This window comes from Paroedura picta, chromosome 5, assembly GCF_049243985.1.
Source record: "Paroedura picta isolate Pp20150507F chromosome 5, Ppicta_v3.0, whole genome shotgun sequence".
Taxonomy (NCBI): domain Eukaryota; kingdom Metazoa; phylum Chordata; class Lepidosauria; order Squamata; family Gekkonidae; genus Paroedura; species Paroedura picta.
Window position 1 is genome coordinate 40,995,442 of NC_135373.1, and position 26,677 is coordinate 41,022,118.

General features: G+C 46.7%; 2 protein-coding genes and 1 long non-coding RNA gene across 6 annotated transcripts in view; 1 reads left to right on the top strand and 2 right to left on the bottom strand.

Moving 5' to 3' along the window:
• Positions 1-2,069, bottom strand: part of LOC143837531 (uncharacterized) — a 47,619-nt gene extending 45,550 nt beyond the window's left edge. The window contains exon 1 of the long non-coding RNA XR_013231004.1: positions 2,007-2,069. This is a non-coding gene — a long non-coding RNA (uncharacterized LOC143837531). The remainder of the gene's footprint in view (positions 1-2,006) is intronic.
• The window catches only part of RIMS3 (regulating synaptic membrane exocytosis 3), a 74,264-nt gene extending 50,447 nt beyond the window's left edge, over positions 1-23,817 (top strand). For 2 of the 3 annotated variants that reach the window (XM_077337481.1, XM_077337482.1), the window contains exons 3-7: positions 2,802-2,943; positions 4,027-4,139; positions 10,545-10,646; positions 12,028-12,167; positions 14,315-23,817. In XM_077337481.1, coding sequence (XP_077193596.1) covers positions 2,802-2,943; positions 4,027-4,139; positions 10,545-10,646; positions 12,028-12,167; positions 14,315-14,527 — 710 coding nt within the window. In that variant the 3' untranslated portion in view covers positions 14,528-23,817. Of the gene's footprint in view, positions 1-2,801; positions 2,944-4,026; positions 4,140-10,544; positions 10,647-12,027; positions 12,194-14,314 lie in introns of all 3 variants that reach the window. The other variant, XM_077337483.1, reaches the window with a different exon arrangement.
• Positions 23,818-24,533: 716 nt separating this feature from the next.
• Positions 24,534-26,677, bottom strand: part of SMAP2 (small ArfGAP2) — a 41,527-nt gene continuing 39,383 nt past the window's right edge. For both annotated transcript variants that reach the window (XM_077337484.1, XM_077337485.1), the window contains exon 10: positions 24,534-25,728. In XM_077337484.1, coding sequence (XP_077193599.1) covers positions 25,603-25,728 — 126 coding nt within the window. In that variant the 3' untranslated portion in view covers positions 24,534-25,602. The remainder of the gene's footprint in view (positions 25,729-26,677) is intronic.

Genomic DNA, 26,677 nt, shown 5'->3' on the forward strand with positions numbered 1-26,677 from the left:
TGTTTTACTTATTTCTTGAAACTTGCAATAAAATAGTTAACAGGAAAAACAAAAACCACTTGGCATTCTGGAGACCTGAATCTGGACCTTGGAAACAAGCCATTTTTCCTTGTCATTTCTGAAGACACAACAGAACGCACTGAAGGGCACATTCCCCCACCCCTTCATAAAAAGGTTGCATAAGTACCTATGCATCATTTATCAAAAGGCATGGGCAGGAGTTGCCCAGGCTGAAAAGGCGGGGATCAGGAGGCCACCGTCGGGCATGCGCCACATGGAGCCTTTTCTCTTTCATGTATTTTCAAGCTTTCTCGAGCACTGCCACTGATTTTTCTCCTGCTGGACCACAGGGGACTGCTGGGCAAGGAATGTGTCTCAGACTCTGTTTGCTTAGCCAGACTCTTTAATGGGAGAGGAAAAGGTTGCAGGTAAAAAGCATCTTTGAAGCACAAAGCAGAACGTCTCTTTGGTGAGTCATCGCTAGGGAAAGGGACTCAGTTTGTAACTCTCAGAGAGTTGTGCACGTCTCTGCTCTCGAGTTGCAATTGACTGCTGGCAAGAGCTTCCAAGGCAAGTGACAAGCAGAGGTGGTTCACCACTGCCGGCCTCTGCAGGTTTCGCCTCTCTCTCTGCACAGAGCCAGTGTGGCGTAGTGGTTGAGAGTGGCAGCCTTTAATCTGAAGAGCTGGGTTTGATTCCCTGCTTCTTCACATGCAGTCAGCTGGGTGACCTTTGGCTAGTCACAATCCTGTTACAGCTGATCACAGAGCAGTTCTTCCAGAGCTCTCTCAGCCTCACCTACTTCACAGGGTATCTGTTGTGGGCAGAGGAATGGAAAGGTCTTTGTAAGCCACATTGAGATTCCTTCAGGTAGTGAAAAGCGGGGTATTAAAACAAACATTTCTTCTTTTTCCTTGGTTCCCCATCCAAGTCCTGGCCCAGCTTAATTTCATGAGATATGATGAGTTTGAGCAATATCACGTCATCTTCTTTCATCTCAGAGAGTTATATATATATATATATATATATATATATATATATATATATATATATATATATATATATATATATATTTATTAGATTTATATACTGCCCTCCCCGAAGGCTCAGGTACTTGCAGCTGTAGTAATGGGTGTGTTTTCAAGGCAGCTTAGTCTCTCCACTGTGAGTAAGAGCAGAATAGCCACCAGCTTGAGGCTTATTTTCAATAGTCACTGCTAAACAAAATCTTCTTCCATAAGGTTTTGTGGTCTGGAATAAGGAGTTCTTAATGCTGCCCACACAGGTCTGAAATGGTCTCCCAAGCTCAGTTCTGGAACGTCATAAGCCTCAAACCGATGGCTCTTCTGCTATCGTTTACAAGTGGGGAGATCAATCTTTTGCAACCGTGAAATGCTGACGAATTTGGCTGAATAAAGACTTTAACGAGACTCTGACAATAATATTTTGTTGGTTGCCAATCGTATAGAGTTATTCGACTTTTTTCAGACTGTACCTATATTTTTGATTGCACTGTTATTATAAGGCAGATTGACATATTTAAGCATTTGCTGCCATCTGTCTGGTTTGCTGAATACCAAGGTTTTGCTTTAAAAAGTCTATCACTGCAGAGATAGAAAGGGATAATCATTTCTCCACAACAGAAGTGACGACCACATGCCTTGAAAACCTCACGGGTTCAACACTCTCCTGCCAGTGGGAATTTCCTCCCAATCTGACTCTTTTGACTCACTAGCGCTCTGTCTAATATTATTTTCCCATTATGGATCCCTTTTGTTTTCTGCCGTTCTCATGCAGGTGCAGATGGGGCTGATAAGCCTTTTATTATTATGTTTTACTGCATTTCTGTTGCTTCTTGGGAATTCCTAAGAAGGCATGAGATCCTTGGTCTTAAAATGACTTTCTTTTCAGAAGCCAAGCTACTGCAGATGAAGTAGATCTTTGCAATAAGAAAGCAAAGTGCTGTGATTGGCTTCCTGGATCTGTCAATCACTGCCATGACTTACCTTATTGGCATGATGGCAAAACTGGTCTGTTTCCTCTGCAGAAAACTGGGTGCGAAAAGTTAGGGGTTCAGTCCTAAGAAGGAAACACCAAGCGAAACATAAATTAAATATTTTGTTGCTGGATCAATTTCCTATCTTCCCTTAATGCTCTCATTGCCTATAACTCTTCCCCTCTAACGAGCAGGAATCCTCTATAAACTGCTCTCCCCTAAGTTCCCTATAGGGAGGTGTCTGCAAATTACAAGGGTCACTAAAGTCTGTGTCAATTTTGTCTTCTAGAATAGCGATCCCCAACCTGTGGGCCATGGACCACATGTGGTCCTTCGACTAATTGGAGGTGGGCCGCGAAGAACGCCTTCTCCCCCCCCCCCATCCCTTTACAACACACTTCATTGTTGTGGCGTGTCTGTATCTTATTTTGAAGGGATGTTTAAACATTACCATAGCAATCAGAGAGTGTTAGGGCAGTGGTTGAGAGTAGAGGAGTAAACTACCCCCCACCGGGCCTCAGTAAAAGGCATTGAGTGGTCCCCGGCGTTGAGTGGTCCCCAGTGATTAAAAAGTTGGGGACCACTGTTCTAGAAGATCTAGAGCAGTGATCCCCATTGTGGAGTTCATGGGCCCTGTGGCTCTTGCCAATGTATTCCCTGAGGCCTTCCCCAAACTATCCGTTCCCCAAAGAGCCAATTGTAACTTTCAGAGGGTGGACTCCATAGTCTCACGTCCCTGGTGCACTTCATCAGCCTCCCAGCTGCCCTCCAAGCAAATGTCATGTGTTGTTTTCTGTCTTGCCAGACGGCGGCCCAAAGAAACTTCGTAGCAACATCCGTCGAAGTACAGAGACCGGGATTGCGGTGGAGATGCGAAACAGGGTGACGCGGCAGGGCAGTCGGGAGTCGACCGATGGCAGCACCAACAGCAACAGCTCCGATGGCACGTAAGAGCCAGAGATGATTAACACCACTTTTCTATATAGGGCAGATACTCCCCCCACACACACACATACCTAAGAATGAGGAGGGCGATGGATGTGGCTAAGGGGGCTTAAAAATATATATATATATCCTTGACTAAGGGGTTTTGAAAGTTGCTTTTGGCCTTGTGTGGCTCATGGTTATAACACACCCCAAACGAGAGGATGCGCAAAAATATTCAAAAATAATGACTGATGTGGAAACAACCAGTCTTTGTACATAGTGTAATACAACCAATGCTTTTGATAGAAGCTCAGAGGCTAAAGAAGGTTCAATTCTCACATCTTTGTTTCCAATTCTGATAAGTTATCCGGATTGCTTGTTCCGTATTACAACATTCTTCTTCAATTCCAATACTCAAATTCAAGTACATAACAATGGAGTTTCCCAAGCCAGCTCTATGAAGAAAATAGTTGAGGCTCTGTTAGTGGTTATAAATCCTTTGGGAAACTCCACTGTTATGTACTTGAATGTTGTTATTGGAATCCGAAGAAGAATGTGGTAATTTGAAACAAGGACTGCAATCCAGATAACTTGTTGGAATTGGAAATTAGGAAGTGTGAACTGAACCTGCTTTAGCCTCTGAGCTTCTATCAAAAGCATCAGTCGTATTATACTGTCTGCACACACGGATTGGTTGTTTCCCCTTTAGTTGGTGTTTTTGGCCTATGGATATGCCAAAGGCCCAAGAGGCACTTTCCACCACCCCTGCCTCTCTCATTCTGCTTTTGCAGCTGGATTTTCCTATGCAAAACAGTAAAGCTCTGCTTGTAAAAAGTGCATTGCAAGGGCATTATCTGCCGTGTGTGGAATGGGTCTAGGAGACGTCAAAGCACGAGATGGAACTTTTTCGCTTTTGACCAGCCTGAGCCCATTTACGTTCAGCCCCATCAACTTCCTTGTTTCTTTGTGCTTTGGATGAGGCCCCTCCAAGGAGGAAAGGCACTTGCACACCTTTTACAATCACTTCTGGAATCTTTCAAGCAGCTCCCAGGCAGTGCTTTTGTGCTGGTGAAACCCCTGTATCTCTCACCCTTTCCCTCCAGGTTTATTTTCCCTACAACCCGGCTGGGAGCCGAAAGCCAGTTCAGCGACTTCTTAGATGGCCTGGGGCCAGCGCAAATCGTGGGAAGGCAGACCTTGGCTACTCCTCCAATGGGTGAGTCCCGAAACCAGCAGGGGCATTCCAGGCCCTCGGTGCTCATCCTCACAAGACTATGGCACCCTGCTGACGTCCTGCCAAGGCTGGCCCTGACCAAGCAAGACAAGGAGCAGGGAGATTTATGCAGAGGCAGGGCCAAATTTTCTACAGCTGGCTCCTGATATCCCCCATCTATTCATTCATTGGGATGTGGGAATCCCAAAGTCACATCCTCGCTGCATTCTGAAACACATGGAACTGCTTAATACTGAATCAAACTCTCAGTCCCTTCAGATCAGTCTCCTCTACTCTGATAGGCAAGAGCTCTCCAAGGTCTCAGCTAGGGCTCTTCCACCCCACCTACGACCTGGTCCTTTTCAGTGGGGATACCAGGGATTGAGCTGGGAACATTCGGCATGGTAAACAAGTCATATGAAGAAAGGTGGAGGGAGCTTGATCGGTTTGGTTTGGAGAGAAGATGATGAAGAGGTGATATGATGGCCATCTTCAGGTACTTGAAGGGCTGTCATATAAAAGAGGGAGCAGAATTGTTTTCTGTTGCGCCCCAGAGGGTCAGACCAAAACCAGTGGGTTGAAATTAATTCAAAAGAATTATTGGCTAAACATGGGGAAGAACTTCCTGACGGTTAGAACAGTTCCTCAGTGAAACGGGCTTCCTCAGGTGGTGGGTTCCCCTTCTTTGGAAGTTTTTAAGCAGATGCAAGATAGCCAATGGACAGAAATGCCAATCAATATTGTGAGTGGGTGGGCAGAAAGGATTGTGTCGGTGCTTGACTCTTGTGGCCCTTTCTTGCATGCCCAGGGAAATGCTGGTTGCTGTTTTGGGGTCAGGAGGCAAGTTTCCTCCAGGCCAGACTGGCCAGGATTTCTGATTTTTTTTTAATGATGGGTAGCCATCATCTGGGCATAGAACTGGGGTCAATGTGAGTGGGCAGGTAGTTGTGAGTTTCCTGCATTGTGCAGAGTTGGATTAGATGACCTTGAGGTCCTTTCCAGCTCCCTGATTCTATAATTCTCTGAAACACCTGCACTACCTCTGAGCCATGACCCCTTCTCTGCATTTTGAGGAGCTGTTGTTATGAAGAGTTACAACAGGTTTAATATATATGCTGAGGACACAGATCCCTCTACTTTGTTTTATATTTTTATAAAGAATGCTGTGTGAGTGAGTAAGGAAGTGTTGGTTCTCATTCTGAACCCTTTCAGGGTGCTTATGAAATGTGTATGAACAACTTTAGTACATCCCCTTCAAAGGCACAATGCATTATGTCCAATCTACTTCACCCTCCTAAGGCGACCTGCTGACCGCTTCCAAACTTTGTTGGGGGGGGGGGGGAGAGGCCTTCCTCAGAACAGTATCAGGATGTAGGCAGAAGAGGAGATCAGCTGAAATTGCTGCCCCTTCTTTTTAAAAAAAAAATGCCTTTCAAGCTTTGAAAAGGTGTGGTCCTAACTTTTTCACAATTTAGTCCTGATAGTATCTCAAAGTTGCCCTGACCTGGATAACCCAGGTTAGCCTGTTCTGGTCAGATCTCAGAAGCTAAGCAGGTGACTACTTGGATGGGAGACCATCAAGGCAGTCCAGGGTTCTAACACAGAGCAGGTAATGCAAACCACCTCTGAACATCTCTTGTCTTGAAAACCATACGGGATTGAGATCGGTTGGCTGTGACTTGGTGACATTCTCCTCCTCCACCATATTATCTTCTCCCTTCTTCCTCCTCCTAATCTACGATGGAGTTGGTGGAGATGGGAGGAGAGATCAGCGCTTGGGCAGCCCAATTCCAGTCCCTCTTGTGTGGTTGCTGTGAATGTGCTTTGCTTAGAGAAGTGAGGCCAAGGCATTCTGCACATGTTCAAAGGCAGTCCCATACACCACTATTTTCCACACTCCACTACTGAGCCCTGGTTCAGACCTGGTCCTGCCTTCACTGATATTATCTGGGTCCTCTTAGCAGGGGAACTCTTTCTCCCTGGCCTGCAAGTGCAGCAAGTTCTGTGGCACACAGCAAGCTCTTGGTGCAAAGATTCCTCTAGGGCAGCATGAAAATAGCTTTGTTGCAAGAAGGGCTCACTTTTGTTTTTATTATTTTTAATATTTTGTATGTGGGTGGGTGTGTGTCCCCCCCCCCCCAATTGTCCTTCTACTAAATTTCGCTGTTCTCTGCCTTTATTAAAATGGATACTGCTGACTCCTGCTGGTAAACAGCAGCATTACCTAATACTATCTCTCCTTTCTTATACAGGTGCCCAGATTTGGGATTTATATTGCTTTCCTCCTTTTTGCACAAGCTGGCGACAGGAAACTCTAAAGAGTCCAGTGGGACCTTGAAGGCCGACAAAGTTTGATTCAAAACAATTGTTAGTCTTAAAGGTGCCACTGGACTCTAAATTTGTTCAACGGCTTCAGTTCAGACCAACACAGCTTCTCACTTGAATAGAAACCACTGTTCTTCTTCTGCTCTCTGCTGGCTAAAAACAGAAATGGCAAGCAAGGGACATTCAAGTGGATAGCCGTGTTGGTCTGAAGTAGGACAACAAAATTTGAATCCAGTGACACCTTTAAGACCAACAAAGATTTATTCAAGGGGTGAGCTTTTGTGTGCATGCATGTGTCCGAGGAAGCGTGCTTGCACACGAAAGCTCACACCTTGAATGAATCTTTGTTGGTCTTAAAAGTGCCATTGGACTCAAACTTTTTTTAAGCAAGGAACATGTGTTCTTGAGCTGCATTCACAGGAGCTTGAAGTCCCTTCTGGGCTTACTTCTGTGCTGTTCGCACAACATCAATATAGAGAAGAACATGCAAGCAAAACCATTGTCAGTGAAGGACAGAATTCTCAGATTTTGAAGGTTGCCAACTCTGGTTTGGGAAATTCCTGGAGATTTGGGGGTGGAGACTTTGGGGGTGGTGTTTGGGGAGGGGAGAGGCTTCATCGGGGTACAGTGCCATGGAGTCCACCCTCCAAGGCAGCCAGTTTCTCCAGGGGAACTGGTCTCTGTTGCCTGGAGATGAGTTTTAATCCCAGGAGTTCTCCGAACCCCACCTGGAAGTTGTCAACCCAGAAAGGAAGCCAAACAGGGGCTCTCTGGGGAGGGACAGCAAGGGTCTTGTTTTTGTGAACTTCCCAGAAATAAATTGGCTTGGCGGAAGGGCTATTTACTCGATTCTCATTCTCTGCATGGGACTGTTAGCAGGAAGGTGGCGCCTTTGCAGATTTGAGGTGCTGATTGGTGCAGTTTGTTCTGCCTGAACTATGGAGGATCCCCCATACTCAGATTGCTTTCCACATGGCTACACAGTCACATCGTTAAGGTGTAACAAATAATGTCACACGTAAAGTCTAATAAATAATATTGCTAATAAATATAAAATATATAAATATAAATATAATAAATAATTTGTTCATATTGTCAATTCTAGAAGGGTAGTAAATTAAACAGGAGCCCAACAGTACATTTTTGTGTTTTCAGATAGGGTTGCTGGGTGGTATTGGGATGGCTGTGGGGGGATTTGGGGAGCATGACTCGGGAGGTTCCTGATATGCTGACATCACACAAAAATGACATCAGCACATTGGGGGGGGGTGACACTCTGGCTTTGGGGCAAAATTCTATGGTATAGCTTTGCCACAAAACTAAAGCAGGTGCCATGCCTCGCACACCCGCCCCCCCCCCAAATGTGCAGAGCTGCTGTTGGCATGCAATGTCTGTGACACGTGGCCACGATGACAGCAGGTGGGATCTGTGGGTGGCAGAGCCACAAATGGTGGCTCTGTAAGTTTAAGGTAGAAGGAATGCAAGCGAAACCATTGTCAGAAGGAATGGAGGGGAGGGGATGTCCCCTGCTTTCTTGACCCCTGAAGCGGGGCAGAGGTGCCAAAGAGAGGGGGATCCTCAGGCCCCAATGGGGGGTCTAGCATCCCTATTCTTAGGTTCCTTTTCCACGTTCAGAACTCTTAGCATGGCTGACAACTGCCCAGTTTTATCCCCCCGGACACCACAGTCCCATTCCAAGTCAGGCCACTGCTGTGTCATGTCGGGGATGAGTTCCTGCATGGAACATGCAGCTGGTGTGTGACTAACACAAGTCCCTCGGGGGGACCACAAGTTAGACACAATGTCTTGTTTGGCTCAGAGACAGAGACAGGCTATTCAGTGAATCCACGATGGATTGATTCAATTTGTCCTCAGCCTCTCCAGGCCTTCTAGACCTCATTCACAAAACAGCCAATAAAGACTAGCAAATCATACCCATCAAAACATAAACAATACAAGTCAATGAAAATGCTAATAAAAACAGCCGATAAAAGAAAGCCAGGGCATAAAAGCCTATAATGATCCTGAGCAGACCATAAAACAGAGGAGGCCCTTTGTTAGAGAGACGTTTTGGAAGGAACTGGGGATCCCTGGACATTATAGCTCATCTCCAGGTGGCAGAGTTCAGTTCCCCTGGAGAAAATGGCTGCTTTGGAGGGTGGACTCCAGAGCATGAAACTTCACTGAGGACTCTCCCCATCCCAAATCCCACCCAATCCCAGTTCCACCCACAAAGTCTCCAAGTATTTCCTAATCCAGAGTTGGCAACCCTCTTTTATTTATTATTGCATTTTTATACTGCCCCTCCAAGAGCCTCAGGCCTGGTGTTTAAATGCCTGGTAGACCTCAAGGCAGAAGGAAGGCCAAGCGATTTTGCCTACTTCCCACCTCAAGCTCTTAGCCATACACGATGAGAGATCAGGTGTAGAAGGGAGGGGCTCTGGCTACAGGCTTTGCCTGCACCAGGTCCCAAGTTCAGCTCTCGGTAGGCCCAGTTTAAGGATTCGCAGGGCCCTAGCAGAGTACAACTGGCGCTGTTCCTTCTGCTGCAAAAGTAACTGCTGGGCACCCGTCCTAGGGGTAGTTGGAATTTTGGAAGCAACTGGAAGCTTCACTTTGCTGAAAACATTTATTGAACCTTGGTGGGATGAGCAAGCACAATGCCCCAATATCTAAGGGAACCCTCACACTTATTCAGCTTGTGGTCTGCATGCATGCTCAATGAGTGATGCACGTGCTCAGTTACTAAGAGAGCATGTGTGTCACCAATTTTTTCATTCTTGAGATCCACAAGCTGCGTAAGTATGAATATCTCCTAACAATCACAATGTGAAGGCCCCCTAACTTTGGGTCTCATAGTAAGTGCGACATGCGCAATCACGATAAGCCGCTTCTGGTGCCACTTAAAGGATCATATCTAGGAAATCTTAGGAAAGATCTTTTTCTGGCTGAGAACCTGAGGAGCTACAACCAATCAAAGCAGACTATGTTAAGCTAGATGGTTAATGGTTTGAGATAGTAAAAGGAAGCTTCACCTGCTCCTATCTGTGCTGTCTACTTTTCCTTTGGCCACCATGAACCTGCTGCCAACCACTCTCATTGGGTGAGCCCAACTTTTGAGAGAATAGCATTTCTGCTCTCCCCACCCCATCCTTAGCCTTTTTGGGAGCTAAAGACATCCAACAGGTTAAGTTGATCTTCACGCAGTTGGCCCTCTGAACCTTCTAGTAGATTTTCAACTGGATCTCTTTCTGCGCTGTTATATATTTTTTTCTAAAGAGAAGGCATTTTCAAATGTTGCATCCATGAATACTAGAAGCACCTCCCCCAAATACTCTTAGTTCTACTCTATATGTGTGTGGTTACCTTGCTATGTGAGCAGGGGCAACCAGTGTCCTTTTCACGTGAGTATGGATCCGGGGCATGCCCACCAACCTTTGCAGCATGGATGTTATGGCCACGCCCCTCACAGGCTTTGTTCTGGTTGCAGCACAGCTGATGTCCTCCATTGCTGGTACTGCCCCATGCACAGACTCCTTCGAATCCATTAGCCAATGGAAGTTCTGTCTAGTGGTAGGGGATGTTAGCTCCACCACAGTTGGAGCGAAAATGCCTGTGTAACACCATTATTGTACCCAGGCCCGAATTTCCTGTGGTTCTTGTCCATACACACAGAAGTAGCAGATGTACACAAAACGCGTGCTGTTTGCACAGCATGGATGCCATGGAGATCGGGAACATGACAGGAAACACCCCTGTGTTTGCACAGCTCCTGTGATGTGTGCTGGTAACATCTGAAAAGGTTCCATGGACGTTCCAGAATGGTCTTCTGCATGGGGCCAGGTCAATGGATAATAGAAAAAGGCACAGTCTGTGTATTACTGGCTATACCCAAGATGCCTTTATATTGTTGTGTACAGCCAGCAATACACAGATTGTGTGTCTTTTTCTATCACTTGATTCGGTGTGTCTTTTTTTGTATGCTGACATCTCAGTGGAGTCTCTCGATTAGAGGAGGTTGGTTGCCACTTTGCCCATTCAGAGAGGTGACTATCCCACATTGTGGCCTCTTCCCTCTCTCAGGTGACGTCCACATTGGGATGATTGACAGGAACGGGCAGCTGGAGGTGGAAGTGATCGAGGCCCGCGGCCTTACTCCGAAGCTAGGATCCAAGTCTATTCCTGGTGAGTAGCCACATCAGGCACCTATAGGGGAGAAAGGAGACTGGGGATCAGGAACAAAACTGGCAAAGGGGGGCTTGCCCCCTGCTGCTGCTAGAGGGATTACCACACTCATTCTGGTGCAAGATACAGAACAACTGTGAATTTAACAACAAACTTGAATACTGAAGTTCCCTCCAAATTACGACATATGACCATATCTGCATAATGGAGTTCCTGTTTTCCATATTGCTCCACCTGATATGGAATTTCCTGCACATGGGTAGAAATTTTGGGGTGCTGATGTCTCATTTTGCACCAGGAAGTGGTGATCTTTTTGGGCCTAACCACTGCTCTGCGCAACCTGGAAGCACCCACCCCCCAGAATGTATTCCATTGCCCTTGAAGCCGCCATGGAGGGTGGCAGCATTGAAAGGGGGCAGACAGGGATGCTCTGCAAAGAGCTGAATCAGATGGTGGAAAAGTGGGACACAGATGGATCCTGGATGTCCCTCTGTGTGAGAGGTTTTGCAGGAAGAGAAAAGTGAGATGCTCTTTGTAGTTTTACGTCTTTGTGTCTTGGGCTGGAACTGGTGAGGATGAAAAACGAAAAGGGAAGAAAAACCCAACCTGAGAAAGCAAGTCAGGAACCGGAAGGTTGAGCAGCAACTATATATAAATTAAAATACAAATATTTATTATTAAGTATACTTCAAGCAGATTAAAAGCAACATTAAAAGATAAGACACAGTCTGCACAATATTGTCCATACAGCCTCATTGATTGCACATGGTATGACCATAGACCAAATGCAGAGGGTTGGCAGCATAAGAATAATAAAAGGTGAAGCTTCCAACAGTAGATAATGATTTCAGATGTGGCGTTCACAAAGCAAAATCAAACTAGTTAAGAACCACCATTTTGTACAGGGGCAAGGTTCTATCCTGAGTGTGCATTCTCCTGTGTAAATCGCTTTCTTTTGGATCACACAGGAGGATGCACGCTCAGGATTGAACCATGGCCCCAGACAGAATGATGGTACTTGACTACTTTGATCTTCTTAATGTGCACTTAATAAATATTTGTATTTTAATGTTATTAAAATTTGCCGCTCAGCCTTCAGGTACAACTACTAAAGTAAGGGGCATATTCAACTACTAAAGTAAAAATTTAGGAGACGGGATATGCAAAAGTATTGCTAAGGCCCCATTTTGTCCCTTAAAAAATAAAATGGGGGCTATTTATGTGGTTTAGAGATCATAATAATACTGGAGGATCTCCAGTCCCCACCTGGAGATTGGCAACTCCCAGATGAGTGTGTCTTATTTGGGGCCATGAAAGATGTGGCCCTGTTCTGTTGCGTCCATAACTGGGAACGTGCACTTCTGTCTCTCTGCCAATGCAGCCACCTACGTCAAGGTTTACCTCTTGGAAAACGGGGCCTGCCTGGCCAAGAAGAAAACAAAGACGACCAAGAAGACCTGCGACCCCCTTTACCAGCAGGCCCTGCTCTTTGACGAGGGTCCTCAGGGCAAGGTGCTACAGGTGAATGCTTTCCTCCTCTGTAAAGGGTAAGAGGATTGCTAGCCCGGTAGACCTGAGGTCTAGTCCTAGGGGTAGAAGTTTCCATCTGCCCTCATCTCGGGCTGCCTGTTATGGTGGGAATGTTCTATTGATGCAGGGCTGGGCTCCTGAGCCACGGCAGCCCGTCTTCTGAGGTAAACGGCCCCTGATTAGCAAGGGCCTTCATAAGCCTGGAGGCAAGTGGAATCTATCATAATTCTCAGTTCCCCAAAATACATTGTGTTTTTAAAAAATATATAGTCTGGCAGGGGTAGTCAAAGTGCGGCCCTCCAGATGTCCATGGACTACAATTCCCATGAGCCCCTGCCAGCGACATGGACATCTGGAGGGCCGCAGTTTGACTACCCCTGGGAGGGAAGAAAAGGCATGAACCTCCATATGGCAGCCAAAGTGGAGAGGCTGGATGCACCGCTTTAGGCCGCAGGCCCAGAATAGGACTTTTCACTGGGCCTTTCTGTGAAGAACTCCTTGTAAATAGAACACCAGTGTGGAACCAGGAGTGGGGGGGCGAGGGCACAATTAGAATCTTTCCTCCTGACCTGCAAGCTTTCTGTTTGCGGGGATTTCTGGTGCATGGGAGAGGATTCAGAACTGGTACTCTCCTCCTGGGAATCTAATAGACAATGTTGATTTTACCACCGCATTCTGTGGCATTTGGAATCCTACCCATGCAGTCAGAAGGACTGTGCCACTTCAGAATGAGGGATGCCAGCCGCCAGATGAGGCCTGGATATTTTCTGGAATTACAAGGGATCTCCAAACTGGAATTATTAATTCACCCTGGAGAAAACGCTGCTTTGGAGGGTGGACTCCCGGCTATTATATTTGCTGAGAGCCTCTCTCCTCCTGGAACTCTGCCCTCCACAAGCTTCATTCCCCAAATCTCCAGGAATTTCCTTACCTGGGGTTGGCAGCTTCAGACTACAAGTGGTGAATTCCAGCTTCGAATGTTCCTTTGCACTGAAAAAGCTCCCTGTAAATCGAAAATTAACAGACCAGATACAAAGCTTCTGCCCATTGGCTCTGTTAGTTTTCAATGTGAAGGAAGTTGTTTACATGGGGAACGTCATCTGGTGGATTTGGAGGGAGGTGCAGCCAGTATGTGGATGTATTTGACCCTGACAGCAGAGGTGGGCAAATCAGTGTAAGTCCTGAAAAATGCTCCTAGAAGGTAATATGTCGGACAAAGGACAATGAAGCTCAGTCCAGACAAAACTTGGGTGCTGATGGTCAATAGCAAAGCTTCTCAAGGACTTTGAGGAACCATTCCATCTCTCTAAGTTGCCAGCTTGACCCTCTTAGGAGATTTCCAGTGGTGGAGCCCTGCTACTGATGCTATGATATCATTTCTGCCCAAAAACCTAACCGTGGTGTGTCACTCCCTCCTGTGACACTCTTTAGAATTCTCTGGTAAAGACCATGGAGATTGATGGAATCCCTAGCAGGGGTGGCCAAACTGTGGCTCTCCAGATGTCCATGGACTACAGTTCCCATGAGCCACTGTCAGCACTGGCAGAGGTTCATGGGAATTGTAGTCCATGGACATCTGGAGAGCCGCAGTATGGCCACCCCTGCCCTAGAGCATTGTGGGATGGGTGTGTGTGGGCCTGAGACATCACAGGATTTTGCGTGGTAATGATGTCACAGCATCGGTCATGCCGTTCCTCCCTCCTGGCTGCTGAATTGGTTCCATTTTGGATACCTGGGTGCAGCAGTGGGAGATAACCCATACTGCTTGGCAACCAGTTGCCCCTGAAGGAGCAGATTCATTGCCCAGGGGTGCAACTGGATCCTGGCTTACTGTGGGAGGTTTAGCTCCCCTCTATAACATGTAGTGCTTTTTAGCATCCTGCTCCACTTGGGCCTGGATGTGATCAAAGCATGGGTAATCTGTGGCCGTCACCTTGCTGACATCATCATAGTGTACAACTACTGAGTTGATTAGAATCATAGATGCTCCTGATTAGTCATGTGTCATCTGAAACAGAAGGGAAGGGGTGGAAGCCAACATTCCCCTCCCTCATTCTTCCTCGGGCAACCTCAGCCCTCCCTCCACCCCACCCCCAAATTCCGCTGGATGTTCAGCTCCTTCCTTTTGCGTTCTTTAGGTGATCGTCTGGGGGGATTACGGCCGCATGGACCACAAATGCTTCATGGGAATGGCGCAGATAGTTCTGGAAGAGCTGGACTTGTCCAGCGTGGTGACAGGCTGGTACAAGCTCTTCCCCACTTCCTCATTGGCGGACTCCACGATTGGACCCCTGACGCGACGTCTCTCCCAGTCCTCTCTAGAGAGTTCAACAAGTCCCTCTTGTTCTTAAAGATGGCAAGAGAGAGAGAGAAAGAGAAAGGAAGGCGGAAGAAACACAGAAAGAAGGCCGTTACCACCACTCCGGTAGCATGGTTTGTAAATATCCCATGCCTTTCCTTCTCCCACCACGCATCCTCCTCCTCTTCCTTCTTCTTCAGGAAGAGAAACCTGCTTTCTTACAATTTTAGATGTGCCCCTTCGCTCACTCTGAAGGCACGTGATGTCGGAAGAGGAAACTGCAGAATGTGGTGGGGGAGGAATTAAATGGGGAAGAAAAGGAACAAGCTCTCCAGGGGAATGGGAAACAAAAGACAACAACGTGGGACTGATTGCCACCTCTGAGATCGCTCTGTCACCTCGAATCAAATGGTCTTTGATGAAGAATTGACCATCTTTCATCTGTAAGCACGTTGGAGGACACACACCTCCAGCCAGACTCACTGAAGTCTTACTGCAAGTAGCATGATAACTCAATAGGTTTCTTTTCTTTTTTTCTGATCAGTATTTTATTTCTGTATCTTCAAAGGGAGAGGCAGAGCTTTTCTCCGGTTTTTGTAAAGAAAAAAAAAAGGGGGGGGGAGGGAATGATAACACTAAGTTTTTAAAGGAATGTAGCACCTTCAGACGTTATGTAGCCTGCCATCTGCTCACAGATCTCTCTCTGGAGTAGCCACATAGACATCTTCCCTCCTGACAGGAAGTACCCAATAGGCACTTCCTGTTTCATTTGAGCAAGCAATTTTATCTATCACTTGTTTTGACACACATGATATCCGGGCTGGGGGAAAGGAGGGGAACGGTAATTCTGCCAAAGTTACAGAAGGAAAGAAACTATAAATGGTGCATTTGACACGACTGTTAAGTTTAAAACGCATTTAAAGGTTTGTATTTTGCTTTCGCATCCTTTGAGCGATTTCACTTGTTCAGCATCTCTAACCAAGGCATCAAACCGTATATCTTCTGCTGTCTTTAACCATAAGCTAGTTTTTCCTGCAGAAGACCCAGTAAAACAAGTAGGAATTGTGCAAGGACCTGGCTGAGCCGCCTTGCGACTGTCGGGTACCCACCTGCACTGCATTTGTACCTATTGTGACAGGTTTCATTCTTGCATGTGCTACCTTTGGCTCAGGACTGAATTTGCAGTCCACGTGGCAGGGTGCTGAACTGTCTGAATTTAAACAAATGGAAATGCAAAATATATTTTAAAAATCCAAATATACTGGATGGTTAGGGCAAGGTTAACCTTACCTCTGAAAACAATGCCCCTGGGCTTATAGGGGAAGATATCTCAGTAGCTTTGCCTTGATTTCTCACAAGGTTGAGAGATCTACTCAATCTACTACGTCTTTCGAATTTAATATTTTATGGCTGCAATCCTATGCGTATTTACACGGGGCAAGCCCCTCTCAACTCATTGGGGCTTACTTCCCTGTAAACCTGCATACGATCAGGCTGATAGTTGTATGTGTGTATGTGTGTGTGTTTAAGTAGCAATCTGGTCCCCAGAAAGTGAGGGCCAATTCTTGTAGCAAAACTGAAAGTTATAGAAGCTTTTAATGAAGGTGCCTACTGAATTTTTCTGAAAATACTCAGGGGAGATACTGTTGGAAATTGTGATTTTTTTTTCTCTCAAAGAAAAAAAAAAGCTCCAGATTGACTGTACTGTAGGAACGGCTGTTGTAGAAGTAGAAGGCTGGTTTGGTGATTTCTATTCATCAGATGACTTTGGATGCTCCATTATTAGCCCGCTGCTGCTGGCATCGAGATTCTGAGATTATTATGATACTTACAGGCAAGACTACCACTTTAACAATGCACAAAGCAACATCACATAGACGAGTTCTGTTCATACTTCCGTCCAGATGTGGTTGCAGGTACGTATTGCTGCCTGAATAGGAGGAATCCCTCAAAGGGAAAGGTCACAAACTCAACACAAGTTGATACTCTGTGGAAAGTGGATGGTAAATTATGATCCCTTCTGGGGACCTGTGCCTCTGCCCTCGGCCCAGCCAACAGTGCTACAACCCAGTTCATCTGCTGATGCTCTTCTGTTTGGCTTGAATTTGCAAGTTCCACACTTTGGTTTAAGGTTTGGGGCTGGGAACATCACTAAAAGATCAACAGAAGTTAAAGACTGAGGTAAATGAAGACCTCTCACTACTCATCTCATCCTTCTGTCTCAGTACTTGTGCTGTTATGGATAGCATCTGACAAAAAAAGAAAAGCAATATTCCTGGATATTCAAGGCCCTCTCACTCTAGCTCACTTCTCTGCTCATGTTCGAAAACCTTCAGCAGAAGCGTGATGAAGTCTTCTTTGTTAGTCAGATCCTTTGCTGTATGGTTCACTCCCAATGCGAAGCTGCACACAAGTTTTAGAAGATGACAGTCTGGCCAAAAAGGATCTCCAGATCACCCTCTGACAGTCAACACATCTGTCTTCTGTTTGGTGGAAAGCACAGCTGATCTTGGCAGAAGAGCCAGTTGTGTCCTAGAATGAAAATCATGCAAGTATTCTACTTCCTGGTTCATGCTCTCTCCAACCCAAGCACAATCTTGAGCTAATATTGGAGCTGTCCGACACATCGACGTTGTTCTCAAAACCTTCTTAAGTAACGCTGCCCTGAGCATCACTGAACACAAAATGCATTTGGGGGAGCAAGTGGAACAGACAATTACAGACATCTCTGAAAACCTGGCCTTTGCATGTCCACCTCAGTATCTCACTTAGTGAGCAAATGACGACTGGAAATATATTCATGGCATCATGGAATATCTAATGCATCAGATGAGCCAGACTTTCATGAAATGATATAGAAACTCTTACATTTTCATGAGGATGCTTATAACTCCAGAAGGACAAGAACGTGAGGGGGGAAATTTCAATGTATGTCGCATCCAGGGTTCTCTTCAATTGAAATCTATGCTGCTGTTGGGCTGGAAAAAACACCCAGACAGCAAAAGGGCAAGGGCCATTCTTCATTCCACCAGCCTGTACATGGAGAAGCCAAGTCACTGGAGATTCCCAAAATGGCCAATGTGCCATTGAAACAGTGCTGATAGCACAGGACCAAGTTATCCTGCTGTGGTTGATTGGCTTTCTGTTGCAGTTGGCCATGGGCTGGGAACCTTCATGGGACTGCTGCACCACAGAGTCATTCAGCTGTGTTTACCATGCAAAGATCATGTGTTGGGGAAGTATTTCAAGCAGGGTATGGGAGCAATTGGTGACCCAGTTGCAGCATGGGGCAGCTTAATGCACATAGTGAAATATGGGTTTGGGATGTGTCATCTGGCCAACAATGAAACCCGGACAGTGGGAGTTAAAGGTTAGGCTGCACATTATCTGCTGAGAATGCATCAATTGAAAGCTGTTTATAGAACCATAGAGTTGGAAGGGGCCATACAGGCCATCTAGTCCAACCCCCTGCTCTACACAGGATCAGCCCAAAGCATCCTAAAGCATCCAAGAAATATGTGTGTATCCAACCTTTGCTTGAAGACTGCCAGTTCCCAAACTTAAATGTATTTAGCCAGAATCCAAAGATCCCATAACTTGGTCCTCACTCCCAGGAGGTAGGGAGGACTTGAATTTCTATTTTGCAAACAGCAGTCCCTTTCTTACCCTGCGCAAAATGGTTTGTGCCATGGTGGTGGTGGTGGTGGTGAATTCTGCCATTCTGTGCAGGGAGACAGGTAAAAACACAACTCTGTTTTACGGACATTATGAATGCCAGCATCCCTTTGGATGCTGGCCATTTTGTTTCAACCATGACCTCAGTTCGTTCTCTCTCTCTCTCTCACTCTCTCTCTCTCTCTCTGCATGAAAGATAGCATCATCTCTTTAAGTAGTAAAAGATCTCTCTGTTTAACTGTTATCCTAAAGCTTAAAAAAAAGAGGGGGGGGACACCCGTGCAGGTCACAATTTGGTCTGAAGGAACATAGACCGAAGTACAGCAGCTGTTACAACATTGGCTGCTTTTAAATAGAGGAATGGTACTGACACATTCTTCAGTTACATTGACTGTGTTTTTAAACAGAAGAATGGCATTTACACATTCTTCAGTTGCCTTATTTTCTGTTGTTATCCCCTTGTCTGCCTCTATGAGAGCAGCAGTGAAGAATGAATTGCAAAAGACATTATGAAGAAGAAGAGTTGGTTCTTATATGCCACTTTTCTCTACCCGAAGGAGGCTCAAAGCGGCTTACAGTCGCCTTCCCTTTCCTCTCCCCACAACAGACACCCTGTGAGGGAGGTGAGCCTGAGAGAGCCCTGATATCACTGCTCAGTCACAACAGCTTTATCAGTGCCGTGGGGAGCCCAAGGTCACCCAGCTGGCTGCATGTGGGGGAGTGCAGAATCGAACCCTGCATGTGGGGGAGTGCAGAATCGATTAGAAGTCTGCACTCCCAACCAATACACCAAACTGGCTCTCTTAAGTGAGGAACAAGCAAGAAGGTAGCTTCTGTTTCCACATTTGACTCTTTGGCCAAGACTCCATATGAAATCCCTGTGAGAAAGCTCCGTTGAAAGAAGAACACGTGAGTTGTGGCATTGTCCACTTACCGAGGCCTCAAATCGAACAAGGCAAAACAGTGAGTGAGCAGATTTATTTATTTATACGTTTGCGTATCATTTTCCCTACAGATGTATCAAACATGTTACCCCTCCCCAGTTTGTCAGAAATTAAGCACAAGCCCATGTCTAGCAGATTATCCTTCACAGTAAAACTTTCAACCGTTTACGAAAAGGTCAGAATGGATGCACGGACTCCTGAACCTCATCAGGGAGCGATTCCAACAGAAACAAGCCTTGTTTCTCACCACCACCCATTTTTTACTTCTGCAGCTCAACAGGGAATGTTAAGAAGACTTGCTGTCCCAGTCTTAGCTGGATTGAGGGCACCTATGGAAGGAGAAGGCCCTTCCGGCCTACAAAGGGCTTTAAATGTTAAAGCTGGCACCTTAACTCAATCTCAGACGCAGGCAGAACATGCCCATGGCCCGAAATGCCAGACAGCGGTGCTTTGTACCAGCTGAAGTCTCCAAGGCGGAACCCAGAACTTTTAAAGCAAAATTGTGGATCAGCGTGGCCAGGTCAGACCAGTCCAAAAGAGAGAAGATAGCTGCATGCCAAAGGGTTCATAGTTTTCTTTAAGACGGTCAAACGGATATCAGTCAGAAGATGGGAGACCAGCATTCGGGGAAGGAATTTTCTTCCCACAGTGGCAGAAATACAGAGGACAGAAGGCCTGAGAATTGGTTGAAACATATTCCAGATTGTGTTTCATTTAAATAGTCCAAGGAGACACGTTGTGTTGTAGTGGCAATATATCCTTGATTTCTGACTGGCTGGTGAGAGCTCCCTTTGAAGACTTTTCATGGAGACACAGAGCTGTAACCAAGAAGGCTCATCTGTGCTTTCCTGGCCAATCAAATCCCCCCAACAAATGAGACCATCTGAGCAGAACTTCACCAGCAAATATTGAAGGGCAGGTGGGTTCAAACAGAGGAGGACCTCTAGTAGGATTTCCAGTCTTCCAGCGGGGCCTAGAATTCTCCTGGATACACAACATCTCCAGACTATAGAGATCAGGTCCCTTGGAGAAGGACACCTTCAGAGGGCAGAAGACCTGCTGAAATCTCTTTCCCCTTCCCCAATTCCACCTTCAGATGTCCAACCCAGAGTTGGCAACCCTATCTGACACGTGCTTCAAACTTCTTTCTGTGCAGGATTCAGAGTGCATAAGGAAAGAAGGAAAACTGTAGTTTAAGCCAAATCTCCCTCGGCGTCACCTGCCAAATTATTTCCTCTGGAAACAGAAGTGCAACAAATTATTCCCTGCAGAGGTGTAAGACTTACTGCTCACTGGAGTGCCATTAGAAGTCATCATCTCTAATGCTTTCCTAGCTGGAATTCCAAATTCCACTGTGTCGAGACTTGTTAGCTCGTTTGTCTCCTAAAAGCAACCATTGGGGTGGGAAGGCTGGCTCCTCCTTGACCAGTCTCTCTCTCTCCCCCTCTAAAGCCTTGTTCCTGATAGAAGATGGATGGTTCAGTTTCAAGGTAAAGCATGCAAGGGGAGAACTTCTCAAATTGTGACAAAACAGCTTGAGGTCATGCTGTATGTATGTCATTGCTCAGCTAGAGTTTAACTCCATGTGTTCACCTAAAAAATGTCATTTTGGGGGCCTTAATGGAACATTACCCCAGTGCTGTGGGGGCCACTTTGGCTGGGCTTGTGAAGCCCTGGGAATGTGGGCGGTCTGATTTTTCCCCATGCCAGCATTGCACTTTCTGCAGGGCTGGAGAAATGGGCACCAGGTAGTTTAGCCCACCCAATATAGTTTCTCCAACTAGATTGTTCTGCAGGGAAGACTGGCTCAGCCCACTGCATTAGAGGATCCTTGCACTTAGTATTCAAGGTACTTGAAGGCTCCTTAAGAAAAAAATCAAGAGAGGAAGAGTTTGTGTGCATGGGTCAAGGGTGCCTAAAGACATTTAGGATAATACCCTTATTTCCAAGGAAGTCCAATACATCTTGTGCCTCCCCTCTCATCTTAACACAGCCCACTGTATCATTGCCTGCATGTATTTATTGTAATCCTGGGTGGGACATAGATAGGGTTGCCAGTCACTTGGTGTGGCCTGGAATGAAAACGGATCTCCATAGATTACTTCCCCTGGGGAAAATGACTGTTTTGGAGAGTGGACTATATGGCATTGTACTCCTACAAAGTCCGTCCAACCAAATCTCCAGGAATTTCCCAACCTGGAGTTGGCTACCGGCCATACAGACCCTTGATATGTCACCAAACATGACAGGCAGGTTGTGGCTGTTATGGACAAGTCATATTCTAAGCAAAGACCAAGGTCCTCCTTGGTATGGCAGTTTTCCAGTTCAGGAGAAGTCAGGAGGGACAAGTACTATTCTCACTTGAGAACAATTGAGTTATATTTCTGACATTTCTGGGTCCTAATGTATGGTTTGCTGGCAAAGATCACAGAGAGTAAGGGACTTTTCTCCCTATGAACGAAGGGCAGCATTGAGGACTTTGAAACGGCCTGTTGAACTTTGAAGCAAAGATGCTGGAGGTCATTTTGCAGGCCCAAACATACCCCGAGGTCACTCTGGAGCCTGAACCTTCCCAAACGGAGCGACACGGCAGGTGTTCTGAAAATCCTTGTTGCCAATTTGGGGAAGGGGCAAGCTAAACAGTCCCAAAACGGGCATAGCCTGAAATGTGATAGGAGAAGCCATTAGAGAAGATGGCTGCTCCACCATGATTAGCAGTAGATGTTATCAGTAGGCCTTGTGTGTCCATTTCACAGCCTTTTCAGGCAAGATCTTAACAAGAAAGCTTGGTGTTATTGACTGAAGAGGGAAAGTTGTGTGTGTATTTGTTTAGATTGTGCTGTCCTTTCTCAGTTGCTCGTCTGTATACATTTCAGGGGTGGGGGTGGGCCGGGGGTTCAGACGGTGTACTTTCAATGAGTAGACATTCCAGGGACTTGGTGGGATGGAGAATCACGTCCTGCTATTCTTGTAGCGAGGACCTTGAAGCAATGCTTTCCTGATGCCGGAGAAGACGCCCTGGTCTCTCCGGGCCTAGGTGCAATAGCCAGTCCTGAGGCTGGGCGGCAGCTCAAGCCTGGCCGTGAATGCCTTGGGAACGTAAGCACTTTGATCGGTGGCCTTGTTTTTTTGTGGAGTTTTTCCTCTGATGAAGAAAAAAAAAAGGGCTTCTCTTTTTGTGTTGTTTCGCAACAAACCACCGGTCATTAAACCGAAAACCTTTCCACCTCCCCTTTCAGCTTCTGCTTCTCCCACCAGAGCAGCAGACGCCCCCCACCCCAAACTTCTCCCTACGGAGCCCATGGCTCAGCGTCAGTTGCGCCCAGAGACTGTCCTTGGAAATGGGAAGGAAGGAAGTCTGCCTCGGTGTCCCATTTTGGCCGACGGCAAGGAGGGAGCCGGAATGCTGACCCACTCCAAGATTCTCGAAAACCTGATCTAGAAACTGAATTCACTGCCATTGATTTGACCGCAGCCACCCAGCCGGGTGAGATTTCTGCAAGGGTATGTTTCTTATGGTAGCTCTGCCCTCCTCTCCTAGGGACAGCCAATACAGGCAAGGGCAGCAGTCACAATTACAATCACAAGCCAGGCTCCTTCTGACAGACAATACTGGCTGAGAGGAGGCTCCTTTTCACATAACTAACTCCTTTGCCACTTGGACAATATAGTGATGCTTTGGGATCCAGGGCAGAGCTGAAGGACGTTTAAAAAACTAGAAACTCAGCGCTGTAACAAAAGGAGCGCCATTCAAAAAGGAGAAAAGGTTGGCGCCTGGCAAGTGCCTACAGATGGGTATTAAGAGCCTCTTGCGGTGCAGAGTGGTAAGGCAGCCAACATGCTGTCTGAAGCTCTGACTATGAGGCTGGGAGTTTGATCCCAGCAGCCGGCTCAAGGTTGACTCAGCCTTCCATCCTTCCGAGGTCAGTAACATGAGTACCCAGCTGCTTGCAGGGGGGGGTAAAACGGCAATGACTGGGGAAGGCACTGGCAAACCACCCCGTATTGAGTCTGCCATGAAAGCGCTGGAGGGTATCACCCCAAGGGTCAGACATGACTCGGTGCTTGCACAGGGGATACCTTTACCTTTATAGATGGGTATTACAATGGGGACATCTTGACAAGAGCACAATGTTTTTCTAAAGCAGGTTTTCTAGGATATTTGAGTCAGACAATGCTGTCTTCAAACTGCCATCAAATCCACCCTGTAATGCAACAGGTCGTGAAGTAAGCTTTGCTTTACAGGGAAGATTTGCTACCAGGCCTGAATACAAAGGGGGAAACCCCTTCAACTAAAGGGAAGCAAGTAAGGATTTCCAAAATGCCCCCCACACGGCCGCCACACCGAGCACCAGAAGTGGAAGGGGGTTGTGATGGGCAGTGGAGAGAGGCTGGTTCCAAACGAACCAAGAAAAACAAACTAACACCCACACAACAATTTTATACCTGCTCTCTGTAACGTTTTCTAAGTGGTGTGGTCTTTCCTAAATGTAAAACTCTTGTATTTTTTTCCCCCTGTGGTTTATATTGCAGCAGGACTGACAGCTTGGGAGAGTTGCGCACTAAATTTTGTAACATATTCTTGCCAGGTTTTTTCCTCTTTCAAAAGACAAGATGGATTTTCCACAAAAAAAAAAAAAAGTTAATGTTTCTCCACTTGGCTTGTTAACTGCATGTACAGTATTTGGGCAGCAAGATAATTAAAATCAAGTTTCAAAAAGTGTTTTGGCTCCAGGTTGGTTGGCAAGTCTCCATCAGTGGCATCTCTTACAACACCAGACATAGCCCCTGTCCGTCCCCATGCCTTAGGGGGCAAGTCAACCGGAATGAAATGCTCTACACTTCCCTTCCGCTCTCCTCCACAAGCTCCGGGGAATCTGCTCCGTGGCCTTCTCAAGAAAGGGAAGCAATGTGGTGGAATGCCCCTCACCATGTCTCAAGTGGACCCCATCTCTCTCGTGCACGGCTGTCTCGGTCCCAAATATTCCTCACTGCTTACCTTTTTCTCCTGACATCATGATCTCATTGAGACTCCAAAACTTTGCCTGCCTAGATGGTCCTACCACGGAGCTGCCCTTGCTAGTGGAAATTTGGGAGACTTTTATTTAGGACCTGACAGCTGTCTTTCCAAACTTCTTCGGTCCTGCTGTCTCAGCAGGATCATCAACCTGTTTAAACGGTGTAGGACGTCTACAACCGTTGCACAACATAGTCAAGTCGCTGTAAAGCCACTGCATCTACCTGCCACATGCACAAAAGCAAATCTCTAGATTTCTCCCTATAGCTCAGTTTGAAGAGCAAAGTACGATGCCCTCAGTTGAGTTCAAGCTCGGTTTGACCTTGGCAGTCATGAGGATGTAAGACAGCCTGCAGGCTAGCCTAGAAAATGCACTGGGTGCAAACGCCTGACTGATGCCGCCTAGAAAAACAGGGTTAGTGTTTCACTGCAATCGTTTTATTAAGGAATCCATATATACACAAGGTAGACAGAAGATGCCTGTTTTTTTGTTGCTGTTGTTGTTTATTCTGATAAAGTCCTTCAATGATGCAGACTGGATTCTCCCCCTCCCCTAAGTGGTTGAGCAGGAAGCTGACACAGAGGGAAGGAAGCCAGACCCCGCCCCCCTGGCCAGCCCTTATCAGACATGGAAAGCTGGCAAGTTGCCTGCAGGTGTGACTTTGGGAGGGGGTATGTGTGCAACACAGGACAAAAAAAGTGCAAACAGGAAGCACAAGACAACGCTTGTTGCGGGATCTTGCCCCTTGATCCATTTGGTCATTAACTTCTGAAAAGAAACCCAGAGGGGTGGGTGGGCGGTGCGTGCATGTGTGTGTGTGTCTCTGTGTGTAAGGGAAGGGGGTGCCAAGAGAAGATAATACATCGACACCACAGGTTAGGGAAGAAGCAGCTGGTGCTTGTTGGAAGAGTGCAAATATTGCCTGCTTGCACAAGTCCAGATGAGGATCCATTTGTGCTCAAGGGCCTTGTGGGAGTCCTGCTAGCTCCAGGGAGGAGAGGAGATCGGAGGCTCACGGAAGGCGGAACTAGTTTTCAGAGAATTCCATAGGGAGGAAAAAAAATGGATGGAATGTGTCAGATAAAAGGCTGGGGGGGGGAGAACAGGGTGGAAGAAATAGGATTTGGGGAGGGGGGGGGAGGAAGAACAGAAAATAAACCCAGAAGACAAACATTCGCTGTTCAGGTCTTGTAGGGGCGTTAATGCCCAGGCAAGCCACCCCTCTCCCCTCACATCCCTTCCCTCGGAGAAGCACACTGGGACTTCAATCCTCTTCAATGTGGGCCAGGAAAGAGGTGAAGGGCGGGGGGCGGGGGTCTGTCAAGCCAGAGAAACCTCTGGCAGAGCCCATCAGAAAGGAAAAGTAAAACTTTTAAAACTAATCTGGAGGAGGGCGTTTTTAATGACGGATCGGGGGAAAAAACCCCAAAGAAGCAAAAAACGGAAAGAAGAAAAGAAAAGATGGGTGGAATGGTTCAAATCTCGAGGCATTATTTCCACACTTGGGAGCTGAGGGTCTGGTTGGCTCCTTGGGTCCCTCCGCGGCCCAATGACTGTCCATAGCCCATCATCCCATTCGTGCCGTAGAAGTTCATCCCAGCCATCTGCTGAGTCACCTGTTCCAAAAGAGAGCCAAGAAACGGGGTCACTCGGCGTGGCTCTTCACCCACACGCGCATTCTGGAGAAGACGTTTCCAAGCTCCTCTCTGCGAGAATCAGCGTCAACTTGCACGTAGTTTGGGCAGGAGCCACTACTGGTAAAACTAAACAGGATGCTCTCTCTGATCTTATTTATTTGTCATACTGCCCCTCCCTGCAAGCCGGCTCAAGGTAGCTTACTGTAATAAAATAACCATCATAAATAAAACATTTAAAAAGTCTTAATATAGACAAAGAATCCAGGGCAGCCAGGAAGCGTCCCCCTCCCTTCTCTCCATCTAAAATCCACCGGAGATGGTGTATAATCCGGGAGGAAGGAGATGAGGAGAAGGTGAGAGGCCTGTTTAATTTTGGTCTGCCATGGGCTCAGCCATAGCCCATCTTTAGGTTTCAGGGATTACCAATAAATAGGTCCGGGCAGAGGGCAACGCTCCCTGGGGAACATATTAGGGCAGGTGGTCCCACAGTCCTTGCAATTTCTGTTTTCCTCTTGAAAAGTCTCCTGCAATTCTAAATGACAAACACGGCCAGACTCTATTCATAGCTCGAAACTACCAGGAAAAGAGTGTTCAAATTGGCCGTAGTTAACTGTTTTGATGGTCTATTTACACTAGCCTGGAAGATACATGGTGAAAAAGCAGCCTAGATTAAAAACTGACCCTCACTGATTAGTCGAAGGAACGGCTGAGATCTTGTGAGACGGGCATGTAGTTCTGCGCTGGTAAACTGGGAACCCCTGTAATCCCAGTTACAATAGTTTGACGCAGGTCTTTGGGATGGTGGGGAGTTAGACAACTGAGCCTTCATGTTCTCTGTAGACACGAAGAGCCTTTTTCCCAAGAGGGTGGCTGGGAAGCTCATTACATGGCCAAGTGCACTTCAAAACGTCACTGGGTGGCAGAGGGG